At 32.0% G+C, this 18,756-nt stretch overlaps 1 protein-coding gene across 10 annotated transcripts in view; it reads left to right on the top strand.

Annotated features, from left to right (window-relative positions):
- Nucleotides 1-18,756, top strand: part of LOC105233641 (protein FAM102B) — a 183,074-nt gene that overhangs the window by 134,278 nt on the left and 30,040 nt on the right. For all 10 annotated transcript variants that reach the window (XM_049457086.1, XM_049457085.1, XM_049457080.1 and 7 more), the window contains one exon: nucleotides 17,824-18,632. In XM_049457086.1, the coding sequence (XP_049313043.1) occupies nucleotides 18,457-18,632 (176 nt within the window). In that variant the 5' untranslated portion in view covers nucleotides 17,824-18,456. The remainder of the gene's footprint in view (nucleotides 1-17,823; nucleotides 18,633-18,756) is intronic.

Here is an 18,756-nt window from a genome sequence, read left to right as displayed (position 1 = left end):
TTGGTTTCAAGCTCCATTTTAAGCTTCATCACCAGCCAAACGCCTAAAAATTACAACATACCACATCACATGAGTCTACCTACATAACTTCAACTTCACGAGCTCACCAATCAGTCAGCTGCGACTAACCAGCTGACTTCAAACGCTTCGCAAGTGAATGCGATAATTCGCTTGATTATTATTTTATATGAACAACTTGACCTTTACCTTGACGAGAGATGCATGAATAATGTGCCGGCGCGTAAACGCCAGAGCAAGTTTGTACACATGCATGAATGCACTCACACACACACACACATACGCCAAGCGCACAACAACAGAAGCGAAATTCTGCGCGAGCGTGCAACAAGCAAATAAATGAAAAAGCAAGCAATGCAATCAAAATTAATAATATGAAATTTAAAATGTTTGCTAGCGAAACGAACGCCAAGCACAGTGGCGGCGACAGCGGCGCGGCGACAGCGGAGCGCAACACGGCGTATACGTGATGGGCGATGAGTTGCAGAAAGTCGCAAGCAAGCGCCGCCTTTATTGTTGCCTATTATTGCTGTTATTGTTTTTGTTGTGAATGTTTTTGTTGTTGTTACTGTTTTTTGTTGCTATGCATGTGTATCGTCGCGGCGACTAGTTTGCATGAGCAGAACAATAGCGTGAAAATTGCCAGGCATCGTTAATTGAACGCGGCCGAATGCCAAGCAGTCAAGTGGTTAGCGAAATTTGCGACGCACGAAAGTGCTGGCAAAAGCAAAGGGCGATCAGTGACGTCAGGTGATGGGCATAAATAAAACATGTTCATCGCATTGCTTCTACATGTTTGTGTGTGAGTATGTGTAAAATATTCGCGGGCATGACGAACCGCTTTGGCACTGACTGTGTTTGATTTGAAAGCAATTAAAAAATAAATATAAAATGGTTGCTTACCTATACATGCTAAATGTTATTTTCTTAATAATTACTGCCTTTATTAGCTGCTTTATTACGAGTATTCAATAACAATTTTAATAGCTATTGGTGGTTTTGTTAGCATTTCCTTTGTTATTGGTTTGCTTTTTGCTACAAAAGTACTATTTTGTATGAAAAAGTCTATAAAATTTTTAATGAAGTCTAAAATTTGAGAAGAAAAATTTATTTTTTACTTTTTGTAGTTTACATAATACTTATTAGTTTTCTGTTACTCTTAAGTATCAATCTGTGGTTGCTTTTCAGAATATAACAAAAACAAGAAAAGACGTTAACTTTGGCTGCAAAGGAGCTATAATACCCTTCAAGGTGCATTTTTATACCATAAAAAGGTATAAAAAGGTCTTTGATTTGATTATGATCGGTCAGTTTGTATGGCAGCTATATGGTATAGTAGTCCGATCTAAACAATTTCTTCGGAGATTGTACCAATGCCTTAAATAATAATCTGTGCCAAATTTCGTGAAGATGTCTTCTCAAATAAAAAAGTTTTTCATACAGGGACATGATTTTGATGGGTAAGTTTGTATGACAGCTATATGCTATAGTTGTCCGATCTAAATAAATTATTGGTGGATTGTAGTATAATCCACTCAAATTTCGTGTTTTTTCATACAAGGACTTGATTTTGATGGGTAAGTTTGTATGACAGCTATGTGCTACAGTTGTCCGATCTAAATAAATTATTGGTGGATTGTAGTTTTCCCTTGGATAATAATCCACGCCAAATTTCGTGAAGATATCTTCTCAAATAAAAAATTTTGCCATACAAGGATTCGATTTGGATCGGTAAGTTTGTATGACAGCTATGTGCTACAGTTGTCCGATCTGAACAATTTCTACAGAGATTGTAGCAATGCCTTAAATAATAATCTGTGCCAAATTTCGTAAATATATCTTGTCAAATAAAAAAGTTTCCATATGAGAATCTGATTTGGACGAGTCCCTTTGTATGATAGCTACATCATATAGTGATCCGTTATCCGCGGTTCCGACGAATGAGTAGCTTCTTGGTTAGAAAAGTATGTCTGCGAAATTTCAAATCGATATCTTAACAACTTAGGGACTAATTCGTGTACATAAATCGATTCAGCTCGTAACTCTGTTAACACTATTCAACTAATGTGAAGGAAAAATTTATGACCGACGTGCTAAGAGCATTGTGTCGCATTTGAGGTGTGCTGATTGATTGTTCAAGAATAGTGTATTAAGTGTTAATTATAAGCTTATATAGTATGTGTCTTTGCTATTATTGAGAGTAAGCCTAATTGTAGGCAACAATTTTAGAGCATCAGTCGTGGCTCAATTAAGTTTTATAAATATCGCAACAAATAATTATAAATGCTAAAAATAGCATACCCTTAGGGTGATAGTTTAATGTATGGTCGCAAATACGAACATACAAAAAATTGTTTTTTATTTTGTTACGAATTTTTTTGTAACGGAAGAGGCAGCAAAGCACATTTGTTTACTAATCACATGCCTCCAAGCGTACAGTATGTATCAATTTTGCACTTTGTAAATAGGAAATATTTGCTTAGTTGTCGGCCACATTGCCAAATGACGCAATATTTGCCGATCAAGTTGATGTTGCAATATCCATGCAAAATACAAACATACTCACATACACATGCAGACATACATAGATGTAGGTGATATTTGCTAATAGAGTACAGTTAATTAATATGTGTGCATATGTGCTCATAGTCGAAAATTCAATAATACACACAAACATACATACACACATACATACGCACACACATGTGACTCGAAATCAAAGCTTGCCATAAGCGTGTGAGTGTCCATCTATTTGCTCCGACAGCTGACAATCAATTAATAAACAGATGCAAGCGCACGGACGCCAGACTCTCAGACAAAAATATTTGCATATAGTACACCTGTACATACATACATATGTATGTATATGCATGAGTGCCTGTTTGCCCACTATTTCACACCTCTTAGCTTGGAGTTGCACTATTTTGGGCAACTTGACATTTTCACATGCACAAATATGTTTGTATGCAAATTAAGGGTGCGCGCCTACATGGCAGGCGTTCTTTATGGCATTTTGATTTATTCAGTAGTCGTAAATTAGCATATTTATAGAAATCAAGATTGAAAGCGGATATAGAGATATGAGTGATGTGGATCAACAGCAGGAAAAAAATAGATTCAGTTGAGGCAGTGCAACAGTTAGGGGGGGAAATGAAAGAGATTGAGACAACGAGATAATATTTAAAAAAAAAAAAAAAAAATTAATTGTAACAAATGTAGAAAAATTTAAACAAAGTAAATTTTATTTCGAAATTAATTAATTAATTAATAGAAATTTTTAAAACAAATTCAATGAAATAAATTTTACAAATTTAAATAAAATAAAAAAAATTTAGAAAGTATTAAAAACGAAATAATTAAGATTTTAATTCAATAAATTTAATTTAATTTTAATTTTAGAAATTTATTAAAACAAAAAAACTAAAATAATAAATTAAATTTTAATGAAATAACCTTAGAAAAATTGTAACCAAATAAACTAATTTTACCACAATAAAATTTTAATGAAATTAATTTAAAAAAAATTCATAAAACAAAATTCTTAAAAAAATTATAAAAAAAAAATTCTAAATTAAATAAATACAATAAACTTAATTTATTCTACGAAATTAATAAAAATTTTCAAAAAATAAAATTTTTTTTTAAATAAATTAAAAATTAAAAATAGTTTTAAAACTTAATATAAATAAAATAAAATTTTAATGAAATAAATAAAAAAAAAATTAATAGAAAAAATTAAATAATCCATAAATAAGAAAAAAAATTCCCGAAGGAAACACAAATTTTAATGAAACTAACTTTAATCAACAAATTGTAATGAATTGAAAAAAAGTTAACAAAAAATTATAATTTTAAATATTTAAAAAAATAATTAATTTGATTTAACAAAAAAATTAATCGTAGAAATTATCAAAAAAATTCACAAAAATACAAAATTTAATTTAAATAATTAAAAATTAAAAATAGTTTCAGAAACTTAGAAAAATTAAAAAAAAAATTTAATGAAATAATTAAAAAATTAATTAATAAAATTATTTTCATTATTTCATTCATTAACTGTTTTATGGTAACACTGAAATTAAATACTAAATATATAAAATAAAAAAAAAAAATTAATAAAAAATTAAAATTTAATTTTAGTAAATATATTGTATATTGTGTGTTTATTTAATAATTATTTTTCTTTATTAAAATTTATATTTTATTTCATTATTATTTGTTTTTATTTTTTGTTTCCGCTTTTATTTATTTTCTGACTTGACTTTTCCATTTCTATCTTGTTAAACATTTTTTACCGTCAATTTTCATTATTTAACTTTTATTTTTCCTTTTTTTAAATTTTTTTTTTCAAATATTTTTTTTCTCCAAATTTTTTTTCTAAAAAAATACAAAAAATTGTCCCGTTTTAATTTTTATATTTTATTTATAATATTTTTTATTCCAGTTTTCTCTTGTTAAACATGTTTTATCGTCCATTTCCATTATTAAACGTTTATTTTTCTTTTTTTTATTATATTATATATTATTTGATTTTCTCTACTTTTTTTATTATATTTGATTTTCTCTACTTTTTATTCTCTAAAAAGAATTTTTCATAAAATTCATTTCTCCACAATTTATTTTTCTTTCCTGTCTCTATGCACTCAGCCTATTCCAAAAGCCATAATCGATATTCAAGTACAAATGCACATACATACATACTATGTATACTCTGCTGATATGCAAATTTCCAATGTAAAATGTTTGTTATTGACATTGAATTTGTAAGTCAGCCTGCTTGTCACCTTCGGTTGGTCTCTAGTGACTTTGAGTGCCCCAACAGCAGCGGCTCATATTTCATTGAAGCACGAATTGATATTAATTTGGCAGACATGACATGCATAAATTTTCATACCTCAATAATTTTTGGACTTTAGATTGAGCTGATGTTAATAAAAATATTATGAAAATAAAAGAAAAACAAAAACAAAACGTTGGAAAATGTGCAAGGCAATTAAAATGGAGTGAATTTAATTCTTAGGGGCGTTTTTTGTAGTGGAATATTTGGAAATTATTAAATAGTTCTATTTTTAATTTTTTTGAATTTATCTACGAATTAAATCAAATTTATTTTTTAATATTTTTTAATATTTTTTTTTTTTTTTTTTTTTTTTATTTTTTTATAAATTTTTTTTTATTTTTTTGTAAATTTATTAATTTTTTTTTTGAACAATTTTTTTTTTGGAATATTTTTTTTAAATTTTATTTCTTTTTTTATTATTTTTTTAATATATTTTTTTTTTAAATTTAATTTTTATTAGCTTTTTTCTAATTGTTTTAAATTATTTTTTTTAATATTAATTTTTTATTATTTTATTTTTACAATTTTTTTATGTTTTCTTAATTTTAATTTTTGTTTTTAATAATTTTTTTAATTAATTATTTTTAATTACTTAATTTCTTTAATTTCCTGTAATTAATTTTCTTAAGTATTCCCTTTAACATCAAAATCAATTTACATAGTCATTCAGGTGCACGTGTATACACCAGCCACTCTGCCAATGCTCGGTCGAGCGACGCACACCCGGGCGTATACGTGCTCTGTGCCATGCCTTCGCACAAATTCTCTTCTCTTCTATATAAAGCACACGGAATTCGTTTTCAAATTGCATTAATTTAATATGAAAATCATGTGCCGCAATTTGTATGCCAAAAGAAGCTCGTGCACTCGTCTCGTCTTCATTCTCTATCACATTGTTGTATTTGTTTTTGCTTTGTTCTTGTGTTTGCTCAGCTTGTTTGTCGCAATTAATTTAATAGCAATTTGTTGTTAATTTGTTATGGTTGTTTTGCTAAAATTCACCTTTAACAGCTATTTATATAGCTATGTATGTGTTTGTGTGTGTGTTTTAGTTTATTTGCTTGTTTTGTTGTTTTATAGCTGTGCATTTGTTTGCATAAAATTTTCGACGCCCATTGCACTGATATTCATACATGTTGCTTGTATTCGTTTGTTAATATTTTGTTGTTGTTTGCAAAAATTGCATTGTTGTTTCTGTAAAAATTATTGTTGTTGTTATTGTATAAATTAGTTTTGTTGTTTTCATACCTTTTTGTAGACTTTTTATATTTGGTTTTTGTTGTTTTTTTATTTGTTTGTTATTGCTTTTTATACATCTTTGTTGTTACTCTTTGTACTTATTTGTTATTTCTTTTTAAATTTTTTTGTCGTTGCTTGTTACACTTTTTTGCTGTTGTTTTTGCTTTGTGTATTTACATATATTCCTCTTAAATTTGCATTCTTTCATTTTTTTGTCTGCCTTGATTTTTATTAATTTCAATTGGCGTTATTTTCTATTCAATTGAATCTTGTTGCTGCATTTGTGGCTGCAATTGCGTTGATTGAATTTAATTCAGTTAACACATTGGCAAAGTTTAGAATATGTGGCAATTTAAATGTGTGAAAAAATAAAACAAATTTTATATTGTATATGAATCTAGAAGTCTAGATATATTATTCTTGAGAAAAATTATTGAGTGAAAATGTAACTAGTTACGAACTGCTCCGAAAAAATATAGCTTACGTTTTATTGTAAAATACCATTTTATGTATCAAGATTAAAAAAAAAAATCCACTGGTTACAAACTGGTCCGAAAAAGTATAGTTCACGGTATGGTAAAATCTTTTGTATTGCGTCTTAGTAACCGAGTTTTATTAATATTATAATATTTTGTATTGCGTCTTAGTAACCGTAAAAGTAACTTGTTACAAAAAAGTTGAAAAAACAACTAGTTAAAAACTACTCCGACAAAATATAGTTATTTTTTTAAATAAGATAAAAAATAATTCAAATCTGGCTTTGTTGCAACTAGCAAACTATAATAATTTAACTAGGTAAAAACAAAATTATATTTAGAAACATATGAATGTATATTTATATTGTATATTACCGGAAATGAAATTTTTAGGGTAGAAATGTAACTAGTTAGAAAGTGGCCCGAAACAATATAGTACTGTTCTCATTGTAAAATCTTACATCCGATACGTAGCTTAACTAATGCAAAATGCAAATAATTACAAATACTCCCAAAGAACATCAGCGGTTAGTTTTTTATATGCCATAGGAATAATAGAAAATATATAAAATACACCGACCTATGGTTTGCAGCAACTATACTAAAAAGTAACAGTTTAATTGTGTGAATAACGAAATTGTACATAAAAATGTTCATACAAACAAACGTTGTTATAAATAAAACTTTTTTGAAAAATGTAACTAGTTACGAACTGGTCCAAAAAGATATAGTTTTTCTTTTTAATGTAAAATATTATATTTAGTGATTTTAAAGAAAATATAAAAAAACAAGTAACTAGTAGCGAACTACACCGAAAAAAATATAGTTAGATTTTTAAGCAGAAATGAAAAAAATATTGATCTTAAATCAATGTTTTGATTTTGCAGCAAATTAAAAAAATGAACTAGTAACAAAGTACTCCGAAAAAGTATAGTAATATTTCCATGTAGAAATAAAAAAAAAATATTAAACAAAAATCAATGTTTTGTTTTTGCAGCAACATGTAACAAATAATTATAAATAACTTACTTAGATTTTGTGTACATACATATATTCTTATACAACAATAACACCAACATTGTGTTCTAAATTATAATTGCATAATAGCTACTCACTTTTATTCGCCGACTTTTATAACCTTTTAACTTATAAAATTTCTATTTTATTTCTATTTTAATTGTTATTATTTCGATTTGAGCTCGTATAATCTGCCCCCTTATGCGCGCAAGCCTTAATCCCACTACTTGAATACAAACGTACATATGTGTAGTTCAATGTACCGTTTGTACGCCTTTCTTATCGCCGCATTAACCTTTTGCTATTCAGATGTGACAGGAGTTCAAATTGATTTCAATTAAATCCTTATCAACGGTGAATCTTATAATGTAGCGATTTCCTGTCTCGTACCGTTAGTCGCAAGCTTTATGATTATAAAAATACATATGTATGTATATGTATGTACCTATATGTATGTATATACAGACCTACAGATTAAGCAATCACACTGCGAGATTACAGCACACTTCTTAAGTGTATTATATTTTAGATTGGCATATATTCTGTATATTAGTAAATGCCCTGTAGGAAAAACTGGGGTAACGAAATACGATCGTCAGTTTGGAGTTTATGGTATTTTAACTGGTAATGGGAAGTTTGTAAATTATTATTTTTTTCTACTGAGCAATTTTAAAGCAACTTTTTGTAACTTTATAACTAGTTCCATTCGGGCTGGTCACTTTTTGATGCATTTTTAATATTTTTTTTCTCTACTGAGTTATTTTTTTTGAAATGTTTTTAATATGTTAACTAGTAATAATCGGACCAGTCACCTTTTGATGCATTTTTAATTTAAAAAACAAATTTTATAAACAAACTTTTTTTTCGACTGGGTTACTTAATAACAACTTTTTATACTATCGTAACTAGTTCCGTTCGGACCAGTCCCCTTTCGAAGCAATTTTACTTAATTTTTGTAATTTTTTCTCCACTGATTTACTTTTTTATCAACTACTTATAATATGCTAACTAGTTCTCATCGGACCAGTTGTCTTTTGTTAAAAATTTTATTTTAAAAATAATTCGAACTACCTTTTTTCCTGCTGGGTTTACCTTAATTACCACTATTTATAAATGACGTCGAAGCTGCTGAAATGTCATTAGCCTACTGCTCGACACATTAAATCGTAATCGTCTCTAATCTGGCAGCTATAAAGTTAAGCTCATCTCTCCGCCACTTAAGGCTGATAAAGTGCTGCTCTGTGTTGTATGTGTGCTTATACACGACAATATAAGTATGCATGTTTGTGTGAACAGTTCACTAAATATCTATAAATTTAATCGCAAGTAAGCTAAGGAATTTCTCAGCCATTCAGGCGGTGCGTGCTGCAATTAGGTAATTTTTCTAGGAAAATACCGCGACTCACATATACATAGATACATATATACGCTTATTTATGTATTTCGTTAATCAATTCTTCATGGAATTGACGGCGTTGCCCCAAATACATCCTCACCAAGCTGCTTACCCAGTCATCAAGCACATATTCCAGCGATTTTATCGCTACTTCAACTAATCTATTGCTCTTGTTGTTGGTTTTTCGTTTTCTCCCTATAACATTAGCTAATTGCACTCATACCAAAATAATTGTTATAAATTTTTTATTGATAAAGAATCGAAATGTCGTCCCTCAATGCGTAGGGTCACCAAAATGTCATACCCATATATGGCATGAACCGTTATCCTCCTGTTATGTGGGCGTGCTCGTTAAGCTAAGTAATTTTCTGATTGATTGATAAACTGCTCGTGTGTTACGTAATTTTCTGAAATAATACATTGACTTACCCTCAAAATTATTGCTTTCACACACACATTACTTTTTGTTTCTTTGAAAATTTCCTTTTGCTCGTGTGCTTTCCTTTCATTTACTCGCCTACTTATGTTCACTTTAGTAATTTCCCTTGCATGTCCGCAATTCGGAAATGAGCAAACGCCCAACATAAAACACTTTGTGAAATTTTTCTTTCCATTTCCAAGTTAATAACAGATGTGTGCTTTGTTTGTTATGACTATATTGTGGCAGGAAATGGTGAGACAACTTTTTAATGGTGTGTACATATGTTTGTATGTATGTATTTATTTATAAATAAGATTCTTTTCGCTGTTATCGGCGATCACATTGACATAATTAAGTTTCTATAAATCATGATGGACCAAGTCGATTCTAGAAAATATTGATAGCCTATCAGTGCTCATAATAAAAATGTGTGGCAACTATATATAAAAAATTTAATTGGTTAAAAAAAACTAACTAAACGAATTTCTCAAGATATGAAGTCTAAAAAAAAGTAATCTCCACCAGATGTAATATATGAACTTATACCAACGATTTTTCCAGTCCTCGAAACACTTCTTCCAAGCACTTTTTGGGATGGTCTTCAACTCTTTCATCGAATTTTGTTTTATCTCTTCGATAGACTGAAAACGGGTTCCACGGAGCGGCAATTTGAGGAACAAGAAAAACTCACACTGAACCAAATCCGCAGAAAACGGGGGTTGATCGATGGTATTCATTGAATTTTTGGCTTAAAATTTGGTCCCCATTGTAGCTCGATGCGATGGTGCATTATCATCGTGTAAAATTCATAGATTTTTCTTCCACAATTTCGGTCGTTTTCGACGGATGTTCTCACGCAAATGCCTCAACGTAGAAAATAAAACTATTTATTGACCGTCTGTCCCTCCGAAAAAAATTCATGATGGACAAAACCACGAATATCGAAAAAAAAACAATGAGCATCACCTTGATTTTTGAGGGTTTTGACGTGGTTTTTTGGTTTCGGCTCGTATTTAACCTCTATTCCGATGCTCGTTGACTTGTTTGCATGTCAAACTCATAAACCCATGTCTCATTGGCAGTTATAATGTTCTCCATGAATGTGCAATCGGAATTCGTACGATCAAACAAATCCAAAGAGACCTGCTTACGGTAATCCTTTTGAAAAATATTTAGCTTTATCGGGACGGGTCGAGAAAGAAAGTGTTACATACCCGAAATATCCACTAAAATCATTCAAACGAACTCGGGGAAAATGTCGAAGTCTCTTGCCATCTTTCTAACATTTGCCTGATCATTTTCAAGCACCATATCCGAAGCGAAGGTCGTCCAGAATGAGGTATGTCTTCAACAATCTTTCGACCATCTTTGAAGGATTTGTACCACTCGTAGGATTGACAAAGTCACATAAGGACAGTTCTATCAACTGAGCAAAATCTAAAGGGTTTGTCCTGAAAGTAATAAGACTGATTTTCTTCCGCCGTGACTGGACTTCGGAGCGTGCGCGCACCGACTGGATTCGGTAGAGGACGTTCCTAGCTAACGATCGAGCGGCTAGTTGTCTCCGAGCACCTGGAGAGTCAGGACAAACATTTTCGCACGACGTGTTTCTGTGAGTGGTGCTAGCCAAAAATGCAGCGTTCGTTAGAGTATAGGTACGTGATTAAGTTCTATGTGAAACTCGGTAAATCTGCGACAGCGACGTTTGATATGATCAAGCAGGCTTATCGAGATGTTGCTTTAGTAAGAAGTGGTGTGCTACGGTGGCACCAGGCCTTTTTGTAGGGTCGGGAAGAGGTCGCTGATGAAGACCGGAAGAATGAACAAGTCCAAAGTGAAAAAAATGCACATTGTCTTTTTTGACATCAAAGGCATGGTCTACCATGAATTTGTTCCCCCAGGACAAACTGTCAACTCCAAGTTTGACTTCGAAGTTCTCGAGACTCAAAAAAACGATCAATCGGGTCCAACAAGACATCACAGCCGATTTGATATTGCACCATGACAACGCCCCGGCTCACGTCGTTCTTCTTGTGAACAGCTACCTTACCAAGGCCAGCATCCAAAGGCTTCCGTAGCCGCCCTACAGCCCAGATGTGGCCCCAGGACTGTTTTTGTTTCCTTGCCTGAAAAGGCCGATGAAAGGAGACCCTAGCAGCATGCACCTCGGCTCTCAAGGCTAATCCGGGGAATGCCTTCCGTGACGCTTTCAGTGCTTGGAAATCGAGCTGGCAGCGCTGCATCGACGCAGGAGCTTATTATGAAAGTTTTTAAAGAATTGTAATGATTGGTTTCATAATTTTTATTTTAATCGACTCAGTCCTAGTACTTTTCGGTCAAACCCTGTAAGTGTATCGCAAAATAAAGTGTTGCCACATCGTGTTGGTTATATTAAGCTAAATAAATGATAGTGCAAAGTATTACTCTGGTTGATTCAATTTTATTATACCAAAATTTGCTTAATTTTTATAGAGTTGCCACATGCTTATATTATATAAATTCTAAACACAGAAATTATACTAATAAAAATACTGGGTTATTATGTAAAAAAAAAATATAAAAAAATAAAATATAAGTAAATATCCCTTCAAATTTATACAGTTAGCAGCACTAAGGTTACCTTACCTTCCTCCCTAACAAACTTTTAGTTCAGACGCTTTGCCGGATGCTTTCGTGAGCTTTTAAGTGAAATGTGGTGATGTGCTGACTAAAGTTTTGCATTTCAATTTGAAAGCAAAGTCTGAGGAGTGGTTTCTCTATACTTCGTTGCATTCTATGGAGTTTACTGAGAACTTAAGTAAGTGAAAAGAAGTTTTTCTTGATAAATCAACAGCGCTTAGTTGCTTTCCATTAGCAGCATTAAAAGCTGAGCTGAAAAAGGACACATTTGACACATGAAAAAACTAGTATGATTATTTGATATTCCATTTATTTGCTAATCTTGCTTTATTTCCAGAATATTTCACTCAAAAAAATTGAACGACTTTCGTTCATTTTTCATCATAATAGCTTCATCTCTCTTTACTCTTATAAATATGAGTAATATGAGTATATCTTATTTTTTAATATATACTTTTCATCTTTTCCATACTTTTCCATTTCCAAAGAAGTAAATCACAGTTTTCACATTATTTGCTTTCCCTTCTAAACTCATTCGTCAGCTCGTTGCACATACAGGTCAAGTTGTACGCCCTCCAATCCCACCCGCAACGCATACGTAAACGTTTGTGGACACACAACCAACCGACTGGCTGGCTGCTCGATTTGCTCTTCGTTTGTAGAAAGTCAAGGCTTCTCAAAGGCATTCACATACACGCCAACATATCTACAGACACATCCTGCCACAACTGGGTCAATTGACTTTTTCGGTTATTAGTTCGTTTCGTTACGTATCGCTTTAAGCTGTCGTTGCATAAATGCGGCCACAATTTTCCACAATTCCATAGTATAGTTTACCGCACCGAACGCAGCACAAATTTAGGTGCAGCTGCACTCAGCATTTATGGGTTGGCATGAATGAATGAACTGCTGACACACATGTCGTGCCATAGCCGTTGAGTATGTGGCTGTGTAAACGATAATAAATGGGGTCATACAGGTTCCTCGAGGGGTTAGAGCTCACTTGAGTTAATATTTGTATTAATAAAGCGCATTTTGTAGGGAGTATATAATAAAGTTGGATTTAATTGCGTTGCGTTGAAAGTGTTTGTTACGAGAAAGGTAAAAAATATAACGGAAAATGCGGTTTTACTGGAGTTAAATATTTTGAATAGAACTTGTGGGAGTAAAGAAGTTATTTTAATGAAGTGGCTTTGATATCGTTTAGCGGTAGTAAGAGTACTCATATTGGGTGTGTGTCTTTGCTAAGGCGCACAGATGTAGGCTATATGAAAAAGTATAACTGAAATGTTGCCTACATTTAGGAGTGGCATACAAAAAACTATTAATCTCAGTAGACTGTTTCGAATTTCAATCTAATAGCTTTTTTGGTCTTCGCTAAAGCGCACAAATGTATATTACAGGCTTTTATATGCAATACTATAAAAAAATGTTGCCTACATTTAGGAGCGTCGACCAAAAAACCCAGAAAATTCATTCGATTGTTACGAATTTCAATATAATAGCCTTTTCACTTTATATTATCAGTATTTTATTTACTCTAACTCTTTACCTCTTCACTCTCTATATTTACTCCGACATTCCTCAAAAATCTCACACTAATTTTAATGCCCGACATGAAATCATTTAGCACTTATCCCGTACTCTATTTTCACTAAATTCCAAAAACTTGTCCCGCACCCAAAGAAATTGCATGTTTGCCTTTACAATTCATTATATTCCCAACTCCCTGGCACGCGAAAACCCTTAATCAGACATCCGAGCCCACACTTGCGTATACTTCGGTCACTCTGTGCTGCGTCATTAAGTTTTGACGCGCCATAAGTGATGCATAAAAGCCCTGCGTTGTGGGTTAAGTATTATTTCAATGACCAAAGTGCTGATTTCGTCCACACGCAAATATGTTTGTTTGTATAACGCCCACCGGTTTTAATGATTTAATGATTTTACCGTTTCTATTTTGGTAACATTGAGTCAGAGCGAGTGTCTGCTCCGGCACTCAACTGCCACTCGTGACAGCTAATGCATGCGAATTGCTGGTTAGCGGTTTAGCTGTGTTCGAAATAGCTTTGGTGCGCCTAAAAGCATGCTATCGACGCCGATGACGCGGCAGTCGCACCTAAACAGCACTCTTTTGAGGGTCCTGTAGGGAAATAGTTGGATTAAAATGTGCTTAGTTTGATGCTCAAGGATTATTTTGACAGTTCTAATGTATTTGCAATCAGCGCTGACGGATTTTGTGAGCATTGCTGGTCTTTAAAGTAAGTTTTTAAGTTTTTTTAGTAATGTATTTTTACTAATTGACATATTTAAATGGGTTTTAATAGTTTTAAGCAGCACTACTTTTCCGAACAAAATCAAGTCTTACAGGGAATAAAAATTTGTCGCCTTAGTATATGTGTATTGGCAGACAAACTTACTTGTGCATACTTTTAGGCGCTTATGCCCTATAATTTAGAAATACGTGTTTACATTTGTCGAAATTCGCTTAGGCAGTTCGTAAATTAACTGCTCTACTAGAAAAACATTCTTACTAGTATTAATTAATAGTTCAGTATGTTTTTCAAAAAAATTTAAATATTTTTCTAATATTTAATTTAACTGCGGCTTGATTGAAAAATATATTTTCTGATGAATAAAAATATGAAAACAGAATTTTGTTATAAAAAAAGACAAAAAAATGTATTATCGACAAGAATCGGATATTATCAGAAAAAATTAAACTTATCAAAAATCAGCGAGTGGAAAAGAGGTCAAACATGGTAAAAATTTTGTAGTTCCAGAAGATTTCGATCAAAAAAACGGCAACTTGAAATACATTTAAAACGGAATTATCAAAAAATAAGTTATCGATAAAAAATCGATTTTTATCGGAAAGTTTTGGAATTATCGAAAATTAGATAAACGGCAATTAGAAATGAATATGTGACGGAATTATCAAAAAATAAGTTATCGATAAAAATCGATTGTTATCGGAAAGTTTTGGAATTATCGAAAATTAGATAAACGGCAATTAGAAATGAATATATGACGGAATTATCAAAAAATAAGTTATCGATAAAAATGGATTGTTATTTTAAAGTTTTGGAATTATGGGAAATAAGGTAAACAATAATTATAAATGTATACGTGAGTAAATAATCAAAAACGAAAGTATCGATAAAAATCGATTATTATCGGAAAGTTTTCGAATTATTGATGATAAAGAAAATGTTAAGTATTAAAATTTAAATTTTTTTTCGATGTACGCATATGATCAAACCTGCAAGTAACCATAAACTTTGCCTACACCACTGTTATTGTTGCAAAAAGATTTTAAAATATATTTCATGGTTCAATACTTCTTCCTTAAAACTTATTTTTCTTCTTTACTGGCGTAGAAACCGTTTACGCGTTTATAACCGAATTTGCAACAGTGTTCCAGTCGTTCTTTCCCTACACTGTTTGGTTCCAATTTTAGTGTAGTGTAGCCAGGTCCTTCTCCACCCGGTCTTTACAACATAGTGGAGATCTTCCTCTTCCTCTGCTTCCCCGGACGAGTACAGTGTCGAATACTCTCAGAGCAGGTGTGTTTTTATCCATAGGTCTAGCGTAGCCGCTGTCTCTTAATTCGCCGAACTATGTCGTTGTACATCTCGTAGAGATGATCGTTCCGTCGACTGCGGTTGCCAATGAGCAAAGGATCATAAATCTTTCGCAGAACCTTTCTCTCTAAAACCCGTAACGCCGACTGATCAGCTATCATCGTCCATGCCTCTGCACCATATAGCAGTACAAGGATGATAAGTGACTAGTAGAATTTGGTGTTTGTTCGTCGAGAGAGGTCCTTAATTCTCAGTCCAAAGTGGCACCTGTTGGCAAGATGGATTCTGCGTTGCTGACATTGCTGTAGTGTTAACGGAGCTCAACGCTAATGTACACAGCCGTATTAGTTTTGCGGGGATACTAAATTCAGACAAAGCGGCATAAAGGTAGCTCCTTTTCGTGCTGTTCAAAGCAGGTTTGAAATCGAAAAAGAGGTAGCGCGCGTCGATTGATGACGGTATTATGTTGTAGAGGCTTATCCCACTATTTTATTTTCTTAAATTTGTCAAAATTTTATACTAACTGCTAAATTTTTATTAAATTTTTTACTAATTTTATCATTACTAAGTAATTTTTTCTGCCAAGTTTCAATAAATCTTTGCTTTAAAAAATTATTTTCTTGTCTTAATTAGTGCAATTAGTCCGCAATTATTTATTATTACTATATTCTTTAAAATGATTACGTCAGCCACATTTGCACCTACGCAATTTTCCCATTTGTTGCTCTGAACGTAAGCATTTTTTATTGCATTCAGCATTTTAACGAGAGCAGTGAACTCGTACTCTAAAAACAAATAAATTGAGCAAAAACAGCTTAATTTCATTAATTAGTACTTAAACTTGGATATGTCAATACTTACACGTGCGTGAGTTATTATTAATTTAAAAAATATGAAAAAAAAATTAATTATTTGCTGACTACGAAATATAAAATAAAATGTATTTTATATCAAAAAATAATATTTATAAAAAAATAAAAAAAATTTTATTTAAAAAAATATATATATGTACATATATTATACAAAACATAAAAATATTTGTTTTATAAAAGAATATATATTTTATAAAAAAACTGCTTTATAATCTCATAATCGTTCAAAATCATACCAAATAATTATAGACTAGTGTAGAAACCTTTGAAAATGATAAAAAAAGAAATTCATAGTAGTTTGAAACCCATCGGAAACGATAGATGAAATAACAGACATTAAAGGCAAAGTAACTTACGGGCGATCTGAGGTCGAGAAAGGAGGAGGAAGAAGAGCCGTGGTTGGATTTTTAATGGTTAAAAACATCTGCATATCCCGCCAATCTACACGTCTATAGAAAACAGTCATACGCAATGCTGTAGGTTATGAAAGGATCTGTAACCTTCACATAAAGACTTTTTTCACATAACCTCAAATTGATGCGAAAAATTCAAATAACACAACTTTATAATTTTTTATTATTGTCTTGGACAAAAGAAGAAGCTTCTTTCACGAAATTTGTTGTAAACTTACATATTTATATCCCACATAAGATAAATAAATAGATAGGATTGCACCGCGACCTTAAGTCTATTGTGCTCTATGACCCGCATACACAGTACTTTTTCTAATATTGAGCAAAAAACCTTATTTTGAAGTAAAAAAAACCAATTTTCAATTAAAAAAGTTCAAGTAGAAGCTCAACATTTTTTTAAAAAGTCATCTGACTTTATGCTTCCTGAAATCTCTACTTTCCGCTGCTATTAAAAATATATACATTACAATCGTAAATTTTCTCAGAAATGCCAAAAATACCCCACTATCTATGATTCCATCCAAAGTTTTTAATATAATTTTCAATTAGAACCGATCAAAAAGGCATAAAGTGTCCTAAGTATTGGAATTTCCATGCTAAATGAGTTGCAGCTTTAAGACTTTTAGCTTCTTTCACCACCAGCTTCATTTTGCCATACACAAGGCAACGATACGCCGCCTTTTCCAATTAGATTTTTGTGCTGTAATCACAAAGGGTGGCAGAAGTAAGAATGTGCAGTAACTTGTTTTATACTCGCATTTTAATTGAAAATTGAATCTCCCGAGCTTAAGGTTAAGTTGCTTCATACGTTAGGCAAAACGGCAGTGGCCATAACCTCACTTTATACGTGGCTCTCTTTTTAATTGTTTTATTTCAATTAAACTGCTATACCTTCATACTAAATAATGTGTTTTTCTTTTATTTGCAGTTGTGGCACTTTGAATATCGACAAATGCTGAAACTTCAACAACAACAACAATAAAAACGCTTGTTTTAAAGCACATCCACGAAGCGGTATCAAGCACACCATGTCGCTACCAACTTAACTGCGTAGAATTGTTACACAAAATACAATAAAAGCAAAGAAACAAAAAACAACAACAAAACAGAAGTATCCAACAAAAAAATAAAACAAATCCACCACTAAAAACCAAACACAATCAACAAATCCGCCAAGAAGCAAAGCAACAAAAGTTTTCCAGCCCTTCCGAGTCTCACAGCGTTTCTCAAGCGTAGTCTCTGTTTTTACGAGACTTTTTACTCAAAACCGCAACACCTTTTAGTATTTATTTTAATTTTTTTTTAACTCAACACGCGCAAAACATAGAAAACCCGTTACAACAACCTTTGTAAAAACGCTCAAGTGCGCTTTGAGTTCGTGTGCGCTTCGTTCTTCTTTTTATTTTTCGTTTTTTTTGGGTGTTTTTAATCAAGCTCTTCGTTTGTTGTGCGCGGCCGATGTAATTTTCGCTCGTCGCAGCTAACCTCGAAAGTGTTTCGTTAGTTTGTTTTTCGGCCAAACAGCGATATCCCGTTTTTGCGTCTATTGGTGTAAAACTGTATGACATTACTTGGGCCTAGCGCCCCTGGTATGGCCTTTATGATGAAAAAGAAAAAGTATAAGTTTAATGTTGAGGTACAATTACAAGAGCTCTCCGAGGTGGCGCTCGTGAATGAGGTGCTGTTCGCGAAGATACGTCTACTGGATGGTGGTTCGTTTCAAGAGTACAGCAGCAGGTGAGTTGCAAGCGAGATGACTAATATTCTATTTCAAAAATTATTTGGTTTAAAATATTAAAATTTTCAAAAATCCTTTGAGCTTTAATCAATTGATTATTGCGATCCTGCTAACTTTATGAAA

The sequence above is a fragment of the Bactrocera dorsalis genome, chromosome 1 (assembly GCF_023373825.1).
Source record: "Bactrocera dorsalis isolate Fly_Bdor chromosome 1, ASM2337382v1, whole genome shotgun sequence".
NCBI classification, from domain to species: Eukaryota; Metazoa; Arthropoda; class Insecta; order Diptera; family Tephritidae; genus Bactrocera; species Bactrocera dorsalis.
Note: the sequence above shows the minus strand (reverse complement) of the source record. Positions and strands in the feature narration are given on the sequence as shown.